At 45.1% G+C, this 16,102-nt stretch overlaps 1 protein-coding gene across 1 annotated transcript in view; it reads right to left on the reverse strand.

The window, feature by feature from the left end:
- The window catches only part of LOC119350432 (CCR4-NOT transcription complex subunit 9-like), a 155,543-nt gene extending 151,153 nt beyond the window's left edge, over positions 1-4,390 (reverse strand). Inside the window, exons 1-2 of the mRNA XM_037618271.1 lie at positions 4,375-4,390; positions 3,162-3,529 (exon numbers count right to left, since the gene is read on the reverse strand). Coding sequence (XP_037474168.1) covers positions 3,162-3,529; positions 4,375-4,390 — 384 coding nt within the window. The remainder of the gene's footprint in view (positions 1-3,161; positions 3,530-4,374) is intronic.
- Between the last annotated feature and the right edge of the window lie 11,712 nt (positions 4,391-16,102).

A 16,102-nucleotide genomic window follows, 5' to 3' on the forward strand; every position in this document is an offset into this window, starting at 1 on the left:
AGAAGTCGGTTGGGGGACGCTCGAGGGGCCCACGAGATAGGGGGCGCGCCCAGTAGGGGGGGCGCGCCCCCACCCTCATGGCCTCCTCGAAGCTTCCCTGGCTTGTACTCATAGTTCTCTGGATTGCTTCTATTCCAAAAGTAAGTTTCCTGAAGGTTTCATTCCATTTGGACTCTGTTTGATATTCCTTTTCTTCGAAACACTGAAATAGGCAAGAAAACAACAATATGGGTTGGGCCTTCGGTTAATAGGTTAGTCCCAAAAATAATACAAAAGTGTATAATAAAGCCCATAAACATTCAAAATAGATAATAAAATAGCATGAATGCTTCATAAATTATAGATACATTGGAGACGTATCAAGGAGTTGCAGCATTGGGCACATGAACACCATCAATGGACTGTGTGAAGCTTTGGAATTAAGCATTCTAAAGATGGAGGGGCTTCTTGGCAGGCTCGGGGTAGATGGCTTCAACAGACATATCAACATCAGACATAAAGACAATGTGGTTGTGCGCTGATGGACAATAGTCAATAGTTGAATGACGCTTAATCAATCGCATCACCCATGGAGCATAAAACTTCAGACCAAACAGATCAATCTCAGAAGTAGCAAGTTATCCGATGAAGAAATCCTGGGTGTTGAATCTGATGCCATTGATGATATAGAATACCAAAGTCTTCATGGTGCCTTCAAGTTTGGCTTCAAAAGAATGACCTTTGATGGGCCAGAGAGTACGCCTCAGAATGTGATACACTGTGCGTGGCAGGTACTCAAGGTCCTTAACAAAGAACTCCTTTGGATATTCAGTGTCTTGGGGCAATGGCTTCATCATGCTAAGCATTTGGCTCATGTTTGGCTCTGGCTTCTGAAATATGCTCTGCAGTTCATTCTGATGAAGCGAATAACTAGGTTCGTATAACTCACCTGGAGTGGGCAAGGAAGTAAGCTCGATGATATCCTGAGCTTTGGCTTCATGATGTACATCGCCTGTCATCCACTCAAGGATCCAAGTCTTCGGATCCCTGTTGTAGCCTCGAATGTGTAAGGTGGCATAGAACTGCAGCAGAAGCTCTTCATTCAAATGTTCCTTATCAGTCATGAAGGCCAGAAGACCAACATCCCTAAAGCAATCAAGGGCTTCTTCCAGACATGGCAGCCCAGCCATAGCATCACAATCCAGACGTCTTTGCGGAAAAATCCTGTCTTGATTGTACAGAATGCAAGAGTAATAGCTTCATTGTTGATGGCTCCAAAATCTGTCAGAGGAGATCTTTGGCTTCTTGTATGGGTTCTTAGCACTGTAAAAGAAGGTGTCGTGGTCTTAGAAGCTTAGCACGTTGAATGAGCCTTGTGTTGTGACAGCACTTGGAAGCCTTGGCAGACGCGGCTTTGGCTTCTGAACTTGAGGCCTTTGCTCCACATGATAATCATATTGGGGTCCAGGAGCAGTAGGATGAACCATAATTGGCCATCAGACAGTGACAAGCTGACCTTTATGATTGAAGGCCATTTCCATGGTGTGCGGCCGCAGTGGAGGAACAATGCCATCAGTGGTGATTGGCATCACAGTGGCTTCAGCATGTACATTTGCTTCTGGCTCCACATTGTCTTCAACCATGACAGGGTCATTGGCTTCAGTAGCATTGTTGGTGGCAGCCTCATTGTTCTCAACCTCCATCTGGTCAACGACAGGAGGTTCAGGCATGATCACATTCACTTGATCAGTAGCAGGGGGTGTGGCTTCTCTTTCTTCTTCTCTTCTTTCTTCTTTGGCTGATGTAGCCGGAATGTCTTCAACAGCTTTAGCTTCAGACTCTTGAGTAGTCGCAGAGGGATTTGCTTCAGGGAACACTTGACATGCCACTGAGCTAGATTGTTGAGAATCTTCTTATGGAATGGTCGACATGGAGATAGTTGGCCTAAGACCTTTGCGAAGCCTGCGAAACGCTGGCGATGCCTTTGGAGATGGAGTGGTCTCCATGTAGTTGTCATCACCAAAGAGGTGACTTGAGTAGGTGGAGTACGAGGTGTTTCATCTTGAACGGGAGTATCTTCTTGTTGGCACTCAACCATGAGTCATCTTGAGCAATTGGCGTCAATGGACGACCAATGCTAATGTATTCACTGCTCGTAGGAGCAGGCGATGATACCAACTGGGGGTCGAGCTGAGGAAGGACTTCATCATCAAGTACATTGTCTTCATGACCAATGTCTTCAGCTGCGTTGGGGTCAACAGCTGGAACTTCTTCAGATTCTGGAGCCTCTGTGGGAGCAGGCTTATGCACGACGAGACGGTGCTCGCGATTTGCAGAGACAGGGTATGCAACAGAAATGGGTTCAACTATGAGGGGCTCTGGGCAACAGGATGCTCTTTCCTTGAAGACTTGGAGCCCTTTATCTTCAACTTTTTCTTTGAGGGAGCATCATCAGATGTATCCTTGCGCTTCCTCTTCCTGGCTTTGGATTCATCTTGCCTGGTCTTCTTGAGCTCAGAAGCAACAGAGGGAACCTTTGGCTTCGAGCCAGTCATGCTGGTAGGGAAGATAATGTCGGGTTGTCCCTGCCTTGGAGTATCAGGATTAGCTTCGACAGGCTTCTTGTTCTTCTTCGCAACCATTCTGGGGTCGATGCCAGGACGACCAAGGGCTTTCCTCTTTTCAAGTTCATTGTGTGCTTGCACACATTTCTGAGGATACGACTTCATGCGTTCTCGAGAGCCTTTGGCTTCTTCACGCTTCTTGTGAAATTCAGTCTTGAGGTCATGCAGCATCTTCTTGAAAATTTGCACATCTGCCACACTGGGTTTGTGCATATGCTTCTTGAAACGCGCCTTCTCATAATCAATCTTGTTTTTGAGCTCGACGATTTTCTGAGCCAAGGCCAATCCATTTGCAATGGCTCCATGAAACGTGACGTTGATGCCCACTGGCAGCTATAGATTGTCAATGCTGATGCTCTGGTCGTCGAACCACTCATCAATGAAGTTATTCAAGATGTCAACATCAAAGAGGGGCAGATCACTGAAGATCTCTGCCTCTTGCTTGCTCTTGATCAGCAACTCTAGAGCTTCATCACCAAGATCTTCATTGCTTGATAGATCAATGGTGTCTTCCTCATTGCACGGAATGGCAGCAGGAGTGAGGGGTTGCCCAGAAACCTTCTTGGGCAATGGCTTCTTGGTCCTCTTGGACACACGAGATAAATCTTCATATTGCACGCTAGATTCAGGAGGTGCAGATTTCAGAGGCTTCTTAGTTGAAGCTTTTGGAGTAGCAGGAGCAGAAGGCTTTGAATCTTTTGCCTTTTTCTTCTGCTTTGGTGGTGATGGAGCATCATCAGAGTCTGCTTCTTCAGCAGATTGCTCCACAGCAGCTCTGTGGGTAGCAATATGGGACAGAAGCCCATTGAAGTTGGCGAAGGGGCCAATCATGTTCTCATTTGCTTCACAAGTTCCATCTGACCTTGGAGTAGAGGGGCCAGGGTTGAAGTTGAGGCCAAACTCCTTCTTGTTCTTAACAGCTGAATCTTTTGCAAATTGAAAGTTGCACTTGAAAAGATTGTCTTCACGACACCATAAGAGAGATGATGGGTCGGCATTCTCCGGCTGAGGTCCTGTTCAATAGCTTCAGCCTTAGTCTTCGGTACCAAGTTGCGGTACAGAAAATCACCCCATGGGCGCTTGATGGCATTCTTCTCAGCATATTCAGGTGTTACAAACTTGTACTTGAACCACTGCTCTGCCCAATATCTTTAGATCCACTGGATCCGGTTCTTGCGATGATTGGGGATTTTACAATTCACCCCTGTGGAGCGCAGGAAGCCTTCGCTGGAGCGCGGGAAGACTAAGTGGAGCACACAATTCGACAACCATATGCGGTGTCATGTGTTACCACACGCATGTTAACAGAAGAAAATGTATGTAACTTACTAATCATCGCACACGAGTACTCACACACGCATCATGCGATACTTGTAGCCATCACAAGCAACTAGTTTGCATTTTCCAGTTTTTTCTACACACAGAATCACACGCGAATTAACTCTAGTAACCGTCTGTGTTATATTTACTCAGCACAAATAGTTCATCCGAGTGGATTGTTTGTCGTGTATCACACACATCTTGTTTACACGAATCGTTTGTGTTCTTTTGTCTCATAGCAAACAATTCATCTATGTGAACCATATGCCGCATATCACACACATCTTGTCAAACTGAACCATTTCTGTTGTTTTCCTAATCAAAAACAGTTCGTCCGAGTGAACTGTATGTCATATATCGCACACACCCTGATCTGGCTGACCGTTTCTGTTGCATTCCCTAAGAGCAAACAATTCATTCTAGTGAACTATATGCCGTGTATCGCACACACCTTGATATAGCTGCATGTTTCTGTTATTCTGTCTCATGGCAAAGAGTTCTTAATGGATTAACCGTATGTCACGCATTACACATGTAATTAGAATATGAACCGTGTTTTATTTATCAGCCATCGCAAATGTTTTGCATCTTTTTGACGGTTTTTTACATCACCATTTGTGATTAATGCATCACACACAGTTTCGCCGAAGGGTTTCTGATTGTAGTGTCGCGTTAGCATCATCCTACAGTAGTGATATCGCGTAATGGGAGTCTCACCCAATTGGTCAAATATACATGCATGGTACCATGCGGGTGAGCGACCTGCTATCTCCGGAAGGAGATGACTGGGATCATGGAAAGGTGGACATCATATTCACGGCCGACGATACAAGAGATATCAAACAAATTCCTATTGGTAGCCCAGGTGTGGATGACTATCTGGCATGGAACTTCACCAAGGATGGAGTCTCTACAGTTCGCTCAGTTTATCACCTCCTCATGAGTATGAAAAAGGTGAGGACCGGACAACCGGAACCCTCGTCAACGGTGAAAACGCATAGAAGCTGGCTTGCTTTATGGGGAACTCATGTGCCAAACAAAGTGAAGGTTCACTCCTAGAGGATAATACGCAATGGGCATCGAGTGGGCACGGAGCTGCACAGGAGGAAAATCAAATCGGTGGTATTCTGCATGGCGTGTGGTAGAGAGGAAACATTAGCGCACCGGTTCTGGTTATGCCCACAGTCCCGACTGTTTTTGGAAGGAGCTATGCGAAAGGAGGGGCGGTCAGGTTGCTTCTTCGCCGGAGTCTTTCCAGTCGAACAAAGAGAGTGACAGGTGGTTCTTGCAATGGCTGGGTGAGGCGGGAGAGAGGAGAAAGAAATGATGTTGCAGGGGGTATATAGCCTTTGGCTTGCAAGGAATGAAGCTAGAGATGGCAAAATAATTCAACAAGCACTTGAAATATCATATTGTGTTTCTCGGTTCATGGATGAATGAAACGACACCGTCCAGAGGAAAGCTAGAACAAAGGTGAAGGCCCAACATGAGAGGTGGAATGCACCGGAGTTTGGATGGATCTTGGCCAATACGGATGGAGCAGTGGCAAAAGATGAGGTAAAGTGAGGAGGAGGGGTGGTTCTGTGTGACCACGATGGTGCCTTTCAAGGTGTTGCGGCACAATTCTTTCCCAACAATGCTAAGCCAGAGATTCTTGAGTTTAAAACTTGTCGGAGGGCACTCCAGTTCGGGCGTGAGCTCAGAGTACAAAGGATCCACGTTGAGACAGGTTGTAGGGAGCCCATTTCCATGATCAATGCGAGCACGAAGAACCTTTCTGCAGCTGGACCGATTGTGTGGGACATCAAAGGGCTAATGCAGGGATGGCAGGGGTTTAGAGTCTCATGGAAGAGGCGATCGGCCAATCGAGCCGCTCATATCTTAGCTAGACTCGCGGTAGGTGAGGGAGTCTTGGACTAAGGGGTCCTCGGGCGTCCGGGCTATGTGATATGAGTCGGACTAATGGGCCGTGAAGATACGAAATCAAAGACCTTCCCCCATGTCCGGTTGGGACTCTCCTTTGCCTAGATGGCAAGCTTGGCATTCGGATCTTGCATCTTCCTTTCTCTGTAAACCGACTTTGTACAACTCTAGATCCCTCCGATGTCTATATAAACCGGAGGGTTTAGTCCGTAGGGCCAGAACAATCATACATGCTAGACATCTAGGGTTTAGCCATTATCGAGGTAGATCAACTCTTGTAACCCCTATACTCATCAAAGTCAATCAAGCAGGAAGTAGGGTATTACCTCCATCAAGAGGGCCCGAACCTAGTTAAACATCATGTCCCCTGCCTCCTGTTACCTTTGACCCTTAGACGCACAGTTTCGGACCCCCTACCCGAGATCTGCCGGTTTTGACACCGACATTGGTTCTTTCATTGAGAGTTCCACTATGTCGTCACTAGAAGGCTCGATGGCTCCATCGATCATCTACAACAATACCACCCTGAGGGAGAGTTTTCTCCCCGGACAATTTTTCGCATTCGGCGGCTTCGCACTGCGCGCCAACTCGATTGGCCATCTGGAGCAGATCGACAGCTACGCCCCTGGTCATCAGATCAGTTTTGGAAATCTGAACTATGTCGCTGACATCCGAGGAGACTTGATCTTCCAAGGATTCGCGGCCTCGAACACAGCTCTGGCCTTAGATCCCGAGCACATCACCGAGTCCGAAAACGGGAGTTTAGAGCCCGCTGGACTCTCCACAGTCATAGAGCCTAACACCAGAGAGACGGAGGGGATCGTTTCACCTGCAGGCCCTGAGTCACGCCAGGCTCCCTTCATCAACGTGAAGCCGGACTCACCCCCAAACACCGGCTTCGAAGTATTGAGGCCCATATTATGCGAGCTCAGCCAGGGAATTTCCATCCCACCCAACTCCATGGACTCTCGCTTCCCCATCCAAATCTCGCTTTTAAACGAAACCCTGGACTTAATGCGACTTCTCGCCATTACAACAGAATCACTTCCAAATTACGCCCAGCCCATACTAGGGGCTGAGAGCGCGGAATTTACGTCCCACCCATCACCCACTTCATAGCCACTGTCGAAGACTTGACCGACATGCTCGACTACGCCTCCAAAGACATCAGCAGTATGGACGACGATGTCGAGGAGGAACAAAGCTAGAACCCGTCATTCGCCAAGCGCTGGACGGCCACTTCCACATATGATGTGTACATGGTGGACACACCCAAATAGGATGACGGCGATGGTGGAAAGGGTCCCGTCGAGGACAAGCCTTCTGAGGCACCACCAAAGCATCGATGTTAGCGACGCCGCTCAAAATCACGCCGCGAAAAGGACAGCAATACCGGCACTAGAGAGAATAATACTCTGGATAACACCGAAGACCAAGAAGCCCCTATCGAGACAACATCCGAACATGATGATTGGGAGGATGGTCAAGTTAACCCCGATGATCCCGTCAGGAATGATGGCTCGGAGGATAGTAACTACCTACCGATCTCCGAAAAGGATGAGAGCCTCGGCGACGAAGACTTCATCGTACCAGAGGAACCCCTCGAACAAGAGCGTTTTAAGCGCCGGCTAATAGCCACGGCAAGAAGCCTGAAAAAGAAGCGGTAGCAACTTCAAGCTGATCAAGATTTACTCAATGACACGTGGACTAATGTCCTGGCAGCCGAAGAATACGGCCTCGAGCGCCCAACTAAAAGTTACCCAAAGCGCAGGCTGCTGTCCCAATTCGACGACAAGGTCCCGGAACCTATACCGATAGTGCGTAACACCACGGACGAACCTGACCAACCACCTCGTGGCCGGGACAGAGTGGCAACTCAAGCTGAACACCAGACCGCACCACCTCGCCCTAGAGGCAGAGGGTCAGTGGTTGTAGGATACATGTACAACCTGCGACAGGACCTGGACAATAGAGTCGGTCATACCAGATCAATCTATGGATCAAGGGGGCGTGCACCAGCACGAGAAGACGTCCATCAAGCCTGGCGCGACAAGCACAACCTCACCTGGGCCGAAAGTTGCATATGGACTCCATCCGAACTGCGTCGTGATGTCGCCTGATACAGAGGTGCCGCACACCCCCTATGCTTCACTGATGAGGTAATGGAGCACCAGTTCCCAGAAGGGTTTAAACCCGTGAACATTGAATCGTACGATGGCACAACAGATCCCGCAGTATGGATTGAAGATTTTCTTCTCCACATCCACATGGCTCGCGGTGATGACTTACATGCCATCAAGCACCTCCCTCTAAAACTCAAGGGACCAGCACGGCACTAGCTGAACAGCCTCATAGAAAACTCTATTGGTAGCTGGGAAGACTTAGAGAACGCCTTCAGAGACAACTTCCAAGGTACATGTGTTCGGCCCCCAGATGCCGATGACCTTAGTCACATAATCCAGCAACCCAGTGAATCAGCCCGGAAGCTCTAGACTAGGTTCTTAATAAAAAAGAACCAGATTGTGGATTGTCCGAACGCCGAAGCCCTCACGGCCTTCAAACACAGCGTTCGAGATGAGTGGCTCTCCTGACACCTCGTCCAAGAGAAGTCGAAGTCCATGGCAGCCCTTACCGCACTTATGACCCGGTTTTGCGCGGGAGAAAATAGTTGGCTAGCTCATAAAATCTACAACACCAGTGACTCGGGCACCTCTAAAGCTAGGGACGGCAATGGCAAGCCACTACGAAACAAATACAAGCGTCAAAACAATAACAAAGACAGGGTGGTCAATGCCGGATTCAGTGGCTCCAAATCCGGTCAACAGAAGAAGCCGTTCGGAGGAAACAAAGACGGTACATCCAGTTTGGACAGAATACTTGATCGGCCTTGCCAGATTCATGGCACCCCCGATGAACCTACCAATCACACCAACAGAAACTTTTGGGTCTTTAAACAGGCCGACAAGCTCAACACCGAACACAAGGGGAAAAGGCCGCCCAACGAGGACGACAATGAAGAACCTCGCCCACCGAACACAGGGGGACAAAAGAAATTTTCCCCCGAGGTCAAAACGGTGAACATGATCTATGTCACCCACATCCCCAAGCGGGAGCGCAAGCGTGCATTAAGGGACATGTACACCGTAGAGCTGGTCGCCCCAAAATTCAACCCATGGTCAGCTTGTCCGATCACCTTCGATCGAAAGGACCACCCGACCAGTATCCGTTATGGAGGATTGGCAGCTTTGGTCCTCGACCCTACCATCGACGGATTCCACCTCAAGCGAGTCCTCATGGACGGTGGCAACAGTCTTAACCTGCTTTACCAGGACACCGTCCGCAAAATGGGTATTGATCCGTCAAGAATCAAGCCCACTAAAACTACTTTTAAAGGAGTAATACCCGGTGTAGAAGCCCGTTGCTCGGGCTCAATAACACTGGAGGTCGTCTTCGGCTCGCCCGACAACTTCCACAGTGAAGACTTGATCTTTGATATCGTCCCCTTCCGCAGTGGCTATCACGCACTGCTCGGACGGACCGCTTTCGCTCGATTCAACGCGGCCCCGCACTATGCTTATTTAAAGCTCAAGATGCCCGGTCCACGCGGCGTCAACAGTTAATGGAAACATGGAACTCTTCCTCCATACGGAGGAGCACACTGCGGCTCTCGCGGCCGAAATACGGAGCGGCCACCTCCAGCCGCACACCTCATCGGCCATCAAGCCGCCGGACTTTGTTAAAAGAGTCCGGTAAGTCCCACAAGCTGACGGCTCGGTACTTCCGGACCTAGACTAGCAGTTTCGCCTCTGTCGATCGCCGCACACACCCGCAGAATTTGTACCGCGCATGCATCATTACGCACTCAAAATACCTTGGGCATCAACAGAGGCACAATACAGATAGGTCTATAGTATGATTCGACCCTGTATGACCTTCCACCTTTCTTTGATCACTTTTTCTCTCCTACCACAGGTGTATTCGAACCTATATATCCTACGGACTTACAAGGACTCTCTTCGAGCCCGGTTTCATGCGGATAACCGAAGACAGTTCCTTTTAAGGAACCCCTCTCTACAAGGCGAAAGTGGCACAGACGTGCAACATGATATCCAAAGGACTCCTTAGATCAAACCTTATTCAAAGGACCTGTAGTGAGATTTTCTCCTTATTATTAGACCCCCGGCATGTAAAATGGCTTTGGTGCTTATGGTACCCTCTGTAAGATCACAATTTGACGTATCAATCAGATCCTAGTGAGGACAATTTTTCGGTATCAACTTTGTTCATAAAACTGCTCCGTCTCCCCAGTTGTCTGATGCGTCTCCAACGTATCTAATTTTCCAAACACTTTTGCCCTTGTTTTGGACTCTAACTTGCATGATTTGAATGAAACTAACCCGGACTGATGATGTTTTCAACAGAACTGCCATGGTGTTATTTTTGTGCAGAAATAAAAGTTCTTGGAATGACCTGAAAATCCACGGAGCAACTTTTCACATTTAATAAAAAATATTGGCAAAACCAATAGCGTCAGGGGTCCCACACCCTGTCCACGAGGGTGGGGCACGCCCCTGCCTCGTGGGCCCCTGCTGCTCCACGGACCTCAACTCCAACTCCATATATTCCGTTCCGTGAAGAAAAAATCAGAGAGGAAGTTTCATCGCGTTTTACGACATGGAGCCGCCGCCAAGCCCTAATCTTTCTCGGGAGGGCTGATCTAGACTCCGTTCGGGGCTCCGAAGAGGGGGATTCATCGCCATCGTCATCATCAACCATCCTCCATCACCAATTTCATGATGCTCACTGCCATGCGTGAGTAATTCCATTGTAGGCTTGCTGGACGGTGATGGGTTGGATGAGATTTACCATGTAATCAAGTTAGTTTTGCTAGGGTTTGATCCCTAGTATCCACTATGTTCTGAGATTGATGTTGCTATGACTTTGCTATGCTTAATGCTTGTCACTAGGGCCCGAGTGCCATGATTTCAGATCTGAACCTATTATGTTTTCATGGATATATGTGAGTTCTTGATCCTATCTTGCAAGTCTATAGTCACCTATTATGTGTTACGATCCAACAACCCCGAAGTGACAATAATCGGGATACTTCTCGGTGATGACCGTAGTTTGAGGAGTTCATGTATTCACTATGTGTTAATGCTTTGGTCCCATTCTCTATTAAAAGGAAGCCTTAATATCCCTTAGTTTCCACTAGGACCCTGCTGCCACGGGAGGGTAAGGACAAAAGATGTCATGCAAGTTCTTTTCCATAAGCACGTATGACTATATTCGGAATACATGCCTACATTACATTGATGGATTGGAGCTAGTTCTGTGTCACTCTATGTTATAACTATTACATGATGAATTGCATCCATCATAATTATCCATCACTAATCCAATGCCTATGAGCTTTTCACATATTGTTCCTTGCTTATTTACTTTTCCGTTGCTATTGTTACAATTACTACAAAACTGTTGTCGTTAGTTTTGCCACTATTACCATTACTATCATACTACTTTGCTACTAAATACTTTGCTTCAGATACTAAGTTATCCAGGTGTGGTTGAATTGACAACTCAACTGCTAATACTTGAGAATATTCTTTGGCTCCCCTTGTGTCGAATCAATAAAGTTGGGTTGAATACTCTACCCTCGAAAACTGTTGCGACCCCCTATACTTGTGGGTTATCAAGACTATTTTCTGGCGCCGTTGCCGGGGAGCATAGCTCTATTCTTTGAGTCACTTGGGATTTATAACTACTGGTCACTATGAAGAACTTGAAAGACGAAAGAACTAAGATTTTTCCCTCAACTACGAGGGGAGGTAAGGAACTGACATCTAGCTCTGCACTAGATTCTCCTTCTGTTTTGAGTAAGCTTGCGACACCTAAACCTGCTACTACTATGAATTCCGATATGTCGCATGTTATTGATGATGCCACTTCTGCTATGCATTATACTTATGATGAAACTACTTCTATGCTTGATACTATTGTGCCATTAGGTGAATATCTTGATGAACAACCTGCTAGGGTTAGAGAGAATGAAATTATTGAAGATGAAATTATTGATGATAGTGATGATGAAGGTTCTCCCCCTAAGTATGAATTGCCTGTTGTTCCTGAGGGTTATGTTATGGATGAAGAAACTGCTAGAGATCTTCTTGCTTGCAATGATAGATCTGATCTTAAGAAATTACTAGCTAAACTCAAACAGAAAACTCTAAATGCTAGAATGAAATATGACCCTTCTTTTGCTACTTCACCTATCTTTGTTACTGATAAGGATTATGAATTCTCTGTTGATCCTGAGATAATTACTTTGGTTGAACCTGATCCTTTTTATGGCAATGAATATGAAACTGTTGTGGCAGATCTTACCAAGTTCAATGATATAGCCACCCTGTTTACTAATGATGAGAAGTCTCGCTATTATTATATCCTTAAGATATTTCCATTCTCATTAAAGGGTGATGCTAAAACTTGGTTTAATTCTCTTGATCCTGGTTGTGTGCGTGTCCCCAGGATATGATTTATTACTTCTCTGCTAAATATTTCCCTGCTCATAAGAAACAAGCTGCCTTGCGGGAAATATATAATTTTGTGCAAATCGAAGAAGAGTCTCCCACAAGCTTGGGAGAGGCTTCTCCGATTACTTAACGCTTTGCTTGATCATCCTCTTAAGAAAAATGAATTACTTGATATCTTTTATAATGGACTAACCGATGCTTCCAAGGACCACTTGGATAGTTGTGCTGGTTGTGTTTTCAGGGAAAGAACAGTCGACCAAGTTGAATTGTTACTGAATAATATGTTGGCTAATGAAAATAATTGGACTCACCCTGAGCCAATTCCTGAGCCAATTGAGCCAACTCCTGAGCCTATTCCTAAACCAACTCCGAAGAAGAGGGGTGTTCTATTTCTCAGTCCTGAAGATATGCAAGAGGCAAAGAAATCAATGAAAGAAAAAGGTATTAAAGTTGAAGATGTTAAGAATTTACCTCCTATTGAAGAAATACATGGTCTTAATATACCGCCAGTTGAAGAAACATTTGTGTTGATAACCCAGCACAGGTAGTAAAGGTAAATTCTCTCTATAGATATGATAAAGTTGAAATCCCGTCTACTAAATTTCATAGCCAATGTTTGGATGAAGTTGATGACTTTATGGCTAGGCAAGAAAGTTTTAATGCTTATGTTGGTAGAGAATTAAAGAATAATGCTTTCATGATAGAACGCTTGAGTGATTATATGGCTAGAGTTAAAGGTGAACTTAAACTCATTAGCAAATATGCTTCTATGGTTACCACTCAAGCTGAACAAGTACTTAAAGCTCAAAGTGATTTGCTCAATGAATTAAATAATAAACATGATTTTGCTGTTAGAGTGGCTACTAGAACTGGTAGAATGACTCAGGAACCTTTGTATCCTGAAGACCACCCTAAGAGAATCGAGCAGGATTCTCAGAGAAATAATTTAGATGCACCTAGTCCTTATAAAAAGAAGAAAAAGAAAAATGATAGGACTTTGCATGCTTCTAGTGAACCTGTTGTAGACACACCTGAGAATCCCAATGATATTTCTATTTCTGATGCTGAAACACAATCAGGTGATGAACATGAACCTAGTGATAATGTTAATGATAATGTTCATGTTGATGCTCAACCTAGAAATAATAATGATGTAGAGATTGAACCTGTTGTTGATCTTGATAACCCACAATCAAAGAATCAGCGTTATGATAAAAGAGATTTTGTTGCTAGGAAGCACGGTAAAGAAAGAGAACCATGGGTTCAGAAACCCATGCCCTTTCCACCTAAACCATCCAAGACAAAGGATGATGAGGATTTTGAGCGCTTTGCTGAAATGATTAGACCCATCTTCTTACGTATGCGCTTAACTAATATGCTTAAAGTAAACCCTTATGCTAGATACATGAAGGATATCATTACAAATAAAAGAAAGATACCGGAAGCTGAAATTTCCACCATGCTTGCTAATTATACTTTTAAGGGTAGAATACCAAAGAAACTTGGAGATCCAGGGGTACCAACTATACCATGCTCCATTAAAAGAAACTATGTTAAAACTGATTTATGTGATCTTGGAGCCGGTGTTAGTGTTATGCCTTTCTCTTTATATCGTAGACTTGAATTGAATAAGTGGACACCTACTGAAATATCTTTGCAAATGGCCGATAAATCAACTGCTATACCTGTCGGTATTTGTGAGGATGTGCCTGTTGTGGTTGCAAATGTCACTATCTTAACGGACTTTGTTATTCTTGATATTCCCGAGACGATAGTATGTCGATTATCCTTGGTAGACCCTTTTTTAATACTGCGGGGGTTGTTATTGATTGCAACAAAGGCAATGTCACTTTTCATGTTAATGGTAATGAGCATATAGTACACTTTCCGAGGAAACAACCTCAAGTTCATAGCATCAATTATATTGGAAAAAGTCCACCTATCATTATTGGAGGTTTTGAATTGCCTCTTCCTACTGTCAAGAAAAAAATATGATGTTCTCCTGTTGGGGATGTTCATATCCCCGTTGAGGTAACTTAGTGTTATTCGAAATTTCTCCGGTTCCATGTTATTCGGAATGAGTTTGTTAACAAGACTTGATCAACCTTGTTAGTGGATTCCTTTTGATGATCATGAGATGGACGAAACTAGAAGGCACAACCTTCTGTACTCTCTTTTTACTTTCTGTTATTTAAATAAATAAAGCAAAAATAGCATTATCTGTCTGTTTTCTGAATTACCAATGCAATAAAAAATATCCCGAAAATAAAAGTGCTCCAAATGCCCTGCAAATTTAGTATGATTTTTATGGAATATTTGAGGATTTTAGGCACTAAGAACACAACAGGGGGCAAGCACCTGGCCACGAGGGTCCAGGGCGCGCCCCCTCCCCCTGGGCGCCCCCCTGCCTCGTGGGCCCATGGTGGGCCCCCTCCACTTATTCCTGCACCCACACACTCCATCTTCCTCCCAAAAAATCCCCATCCAGCTCAAGCACAAGTTCTAGCGCATTTTGCTGCGATTTTTGATATCCTTGCTCAAAGCTCCACTCACAAAACTGCTTTGGGAGATTGTTGCTTGGTATGTGACTCCTCCATTGGTCCAATTAGTTTTTGTTCTAGTGTTTTATTCATTGCAAATTTTTGCTGCCTTGGTGACCCTGTTCTTGAGCTTGCATGTCAAATTTATGAGGTCCCAAGTAATTCTAATGCATGATATAGGCTCTAGACACTTGTGGGAGTAGTTGCTATCAATTTTGTTGAGTTTGATTCACTTTTATTTTGAAGTTACTAAAAATTTCAGAAATATTTCAGAGGAAGAAATGTGTCTAGGAAAATGTACCAAGGTGGTTCTTCAAGAAAGCAAGCACCCAGGCATGCTATGCGTGAGCCAGATGATGAACCACCGAGGGAAGCTGATGTGCGGCCTTGTGAATTGCCTTCAGAAGAGTTTATGGTCAATGCAGGAATTAAGGATGAATTTGATACATATGTGTGTAATGCCGATCTTGAGGACTTCATGCAAGATAAGTTTCCTCGGTACTACTATCTAACTGATTCATTCATGAGAAGGTTTAAATTTTCATCTTCGCGTAATTTTCAAAGTGTCCTGTTTGATATCTATGATCAATCATATACCATGGACCTAGAAGATTTTACTACTTCTTGCAAACTCCCACAGTGGGGCAATGTTAACAAACCCCGTAAATCTGAATATAAAGATTTTCTTGCTAGTATCACTGTGGAAGAATCTAGGGATATAGCACAGGCTACCATAGGGAGCATTCATTTTCCTGCTATACATTATTTTGCTCTCTTCATTGGTAGATGCATTAATGGTAAAGATGAAGCATGTCACATGTGTGTCCCTGATCTTTGTGTTCTTAAGAGTGTCGTATTAGGTAATAAAGATTACAACTTGGGGGCAACTATTGCACGTAGGTTGCATAATAATGGTTTGTCTGGAGATTTGTTTGTAGGGATTTATGCGACCCATGTTGCTAATTATCTTGGTATACCTCCACGTGAGGGTGATAGGGAGATGCTTCCTGCTTATTTAGATTATAATGCCATGGTTAGTCATCATTTTCTTGAAAGGAATGAACAATTCCTACAGTATTGACTAATCTTTGACAGACGTCGCAATGTCCATGTTACTCTCCCTGCTCCTACCCTTTTTGATGATCAGGCAAAAGGACGATATTTTATAACCAGGGAGGAGGCA

This window comes from Triticum dicoccoides, chromosome 1B, assembly GCF_002162155.2.
Source record: "Triticum dicoccoides isolate Atlit2015 ecotype Zavitan chromosome 1B, WEW_v2.0, whole genome shotgun sequence".
Taxonomy (NCBI): Eukaryota; Viridiplantae; Streptophyta; class Magnoliopsida; order Poales; family Poaceae; genus Triticum; species Triticum dicoccoides.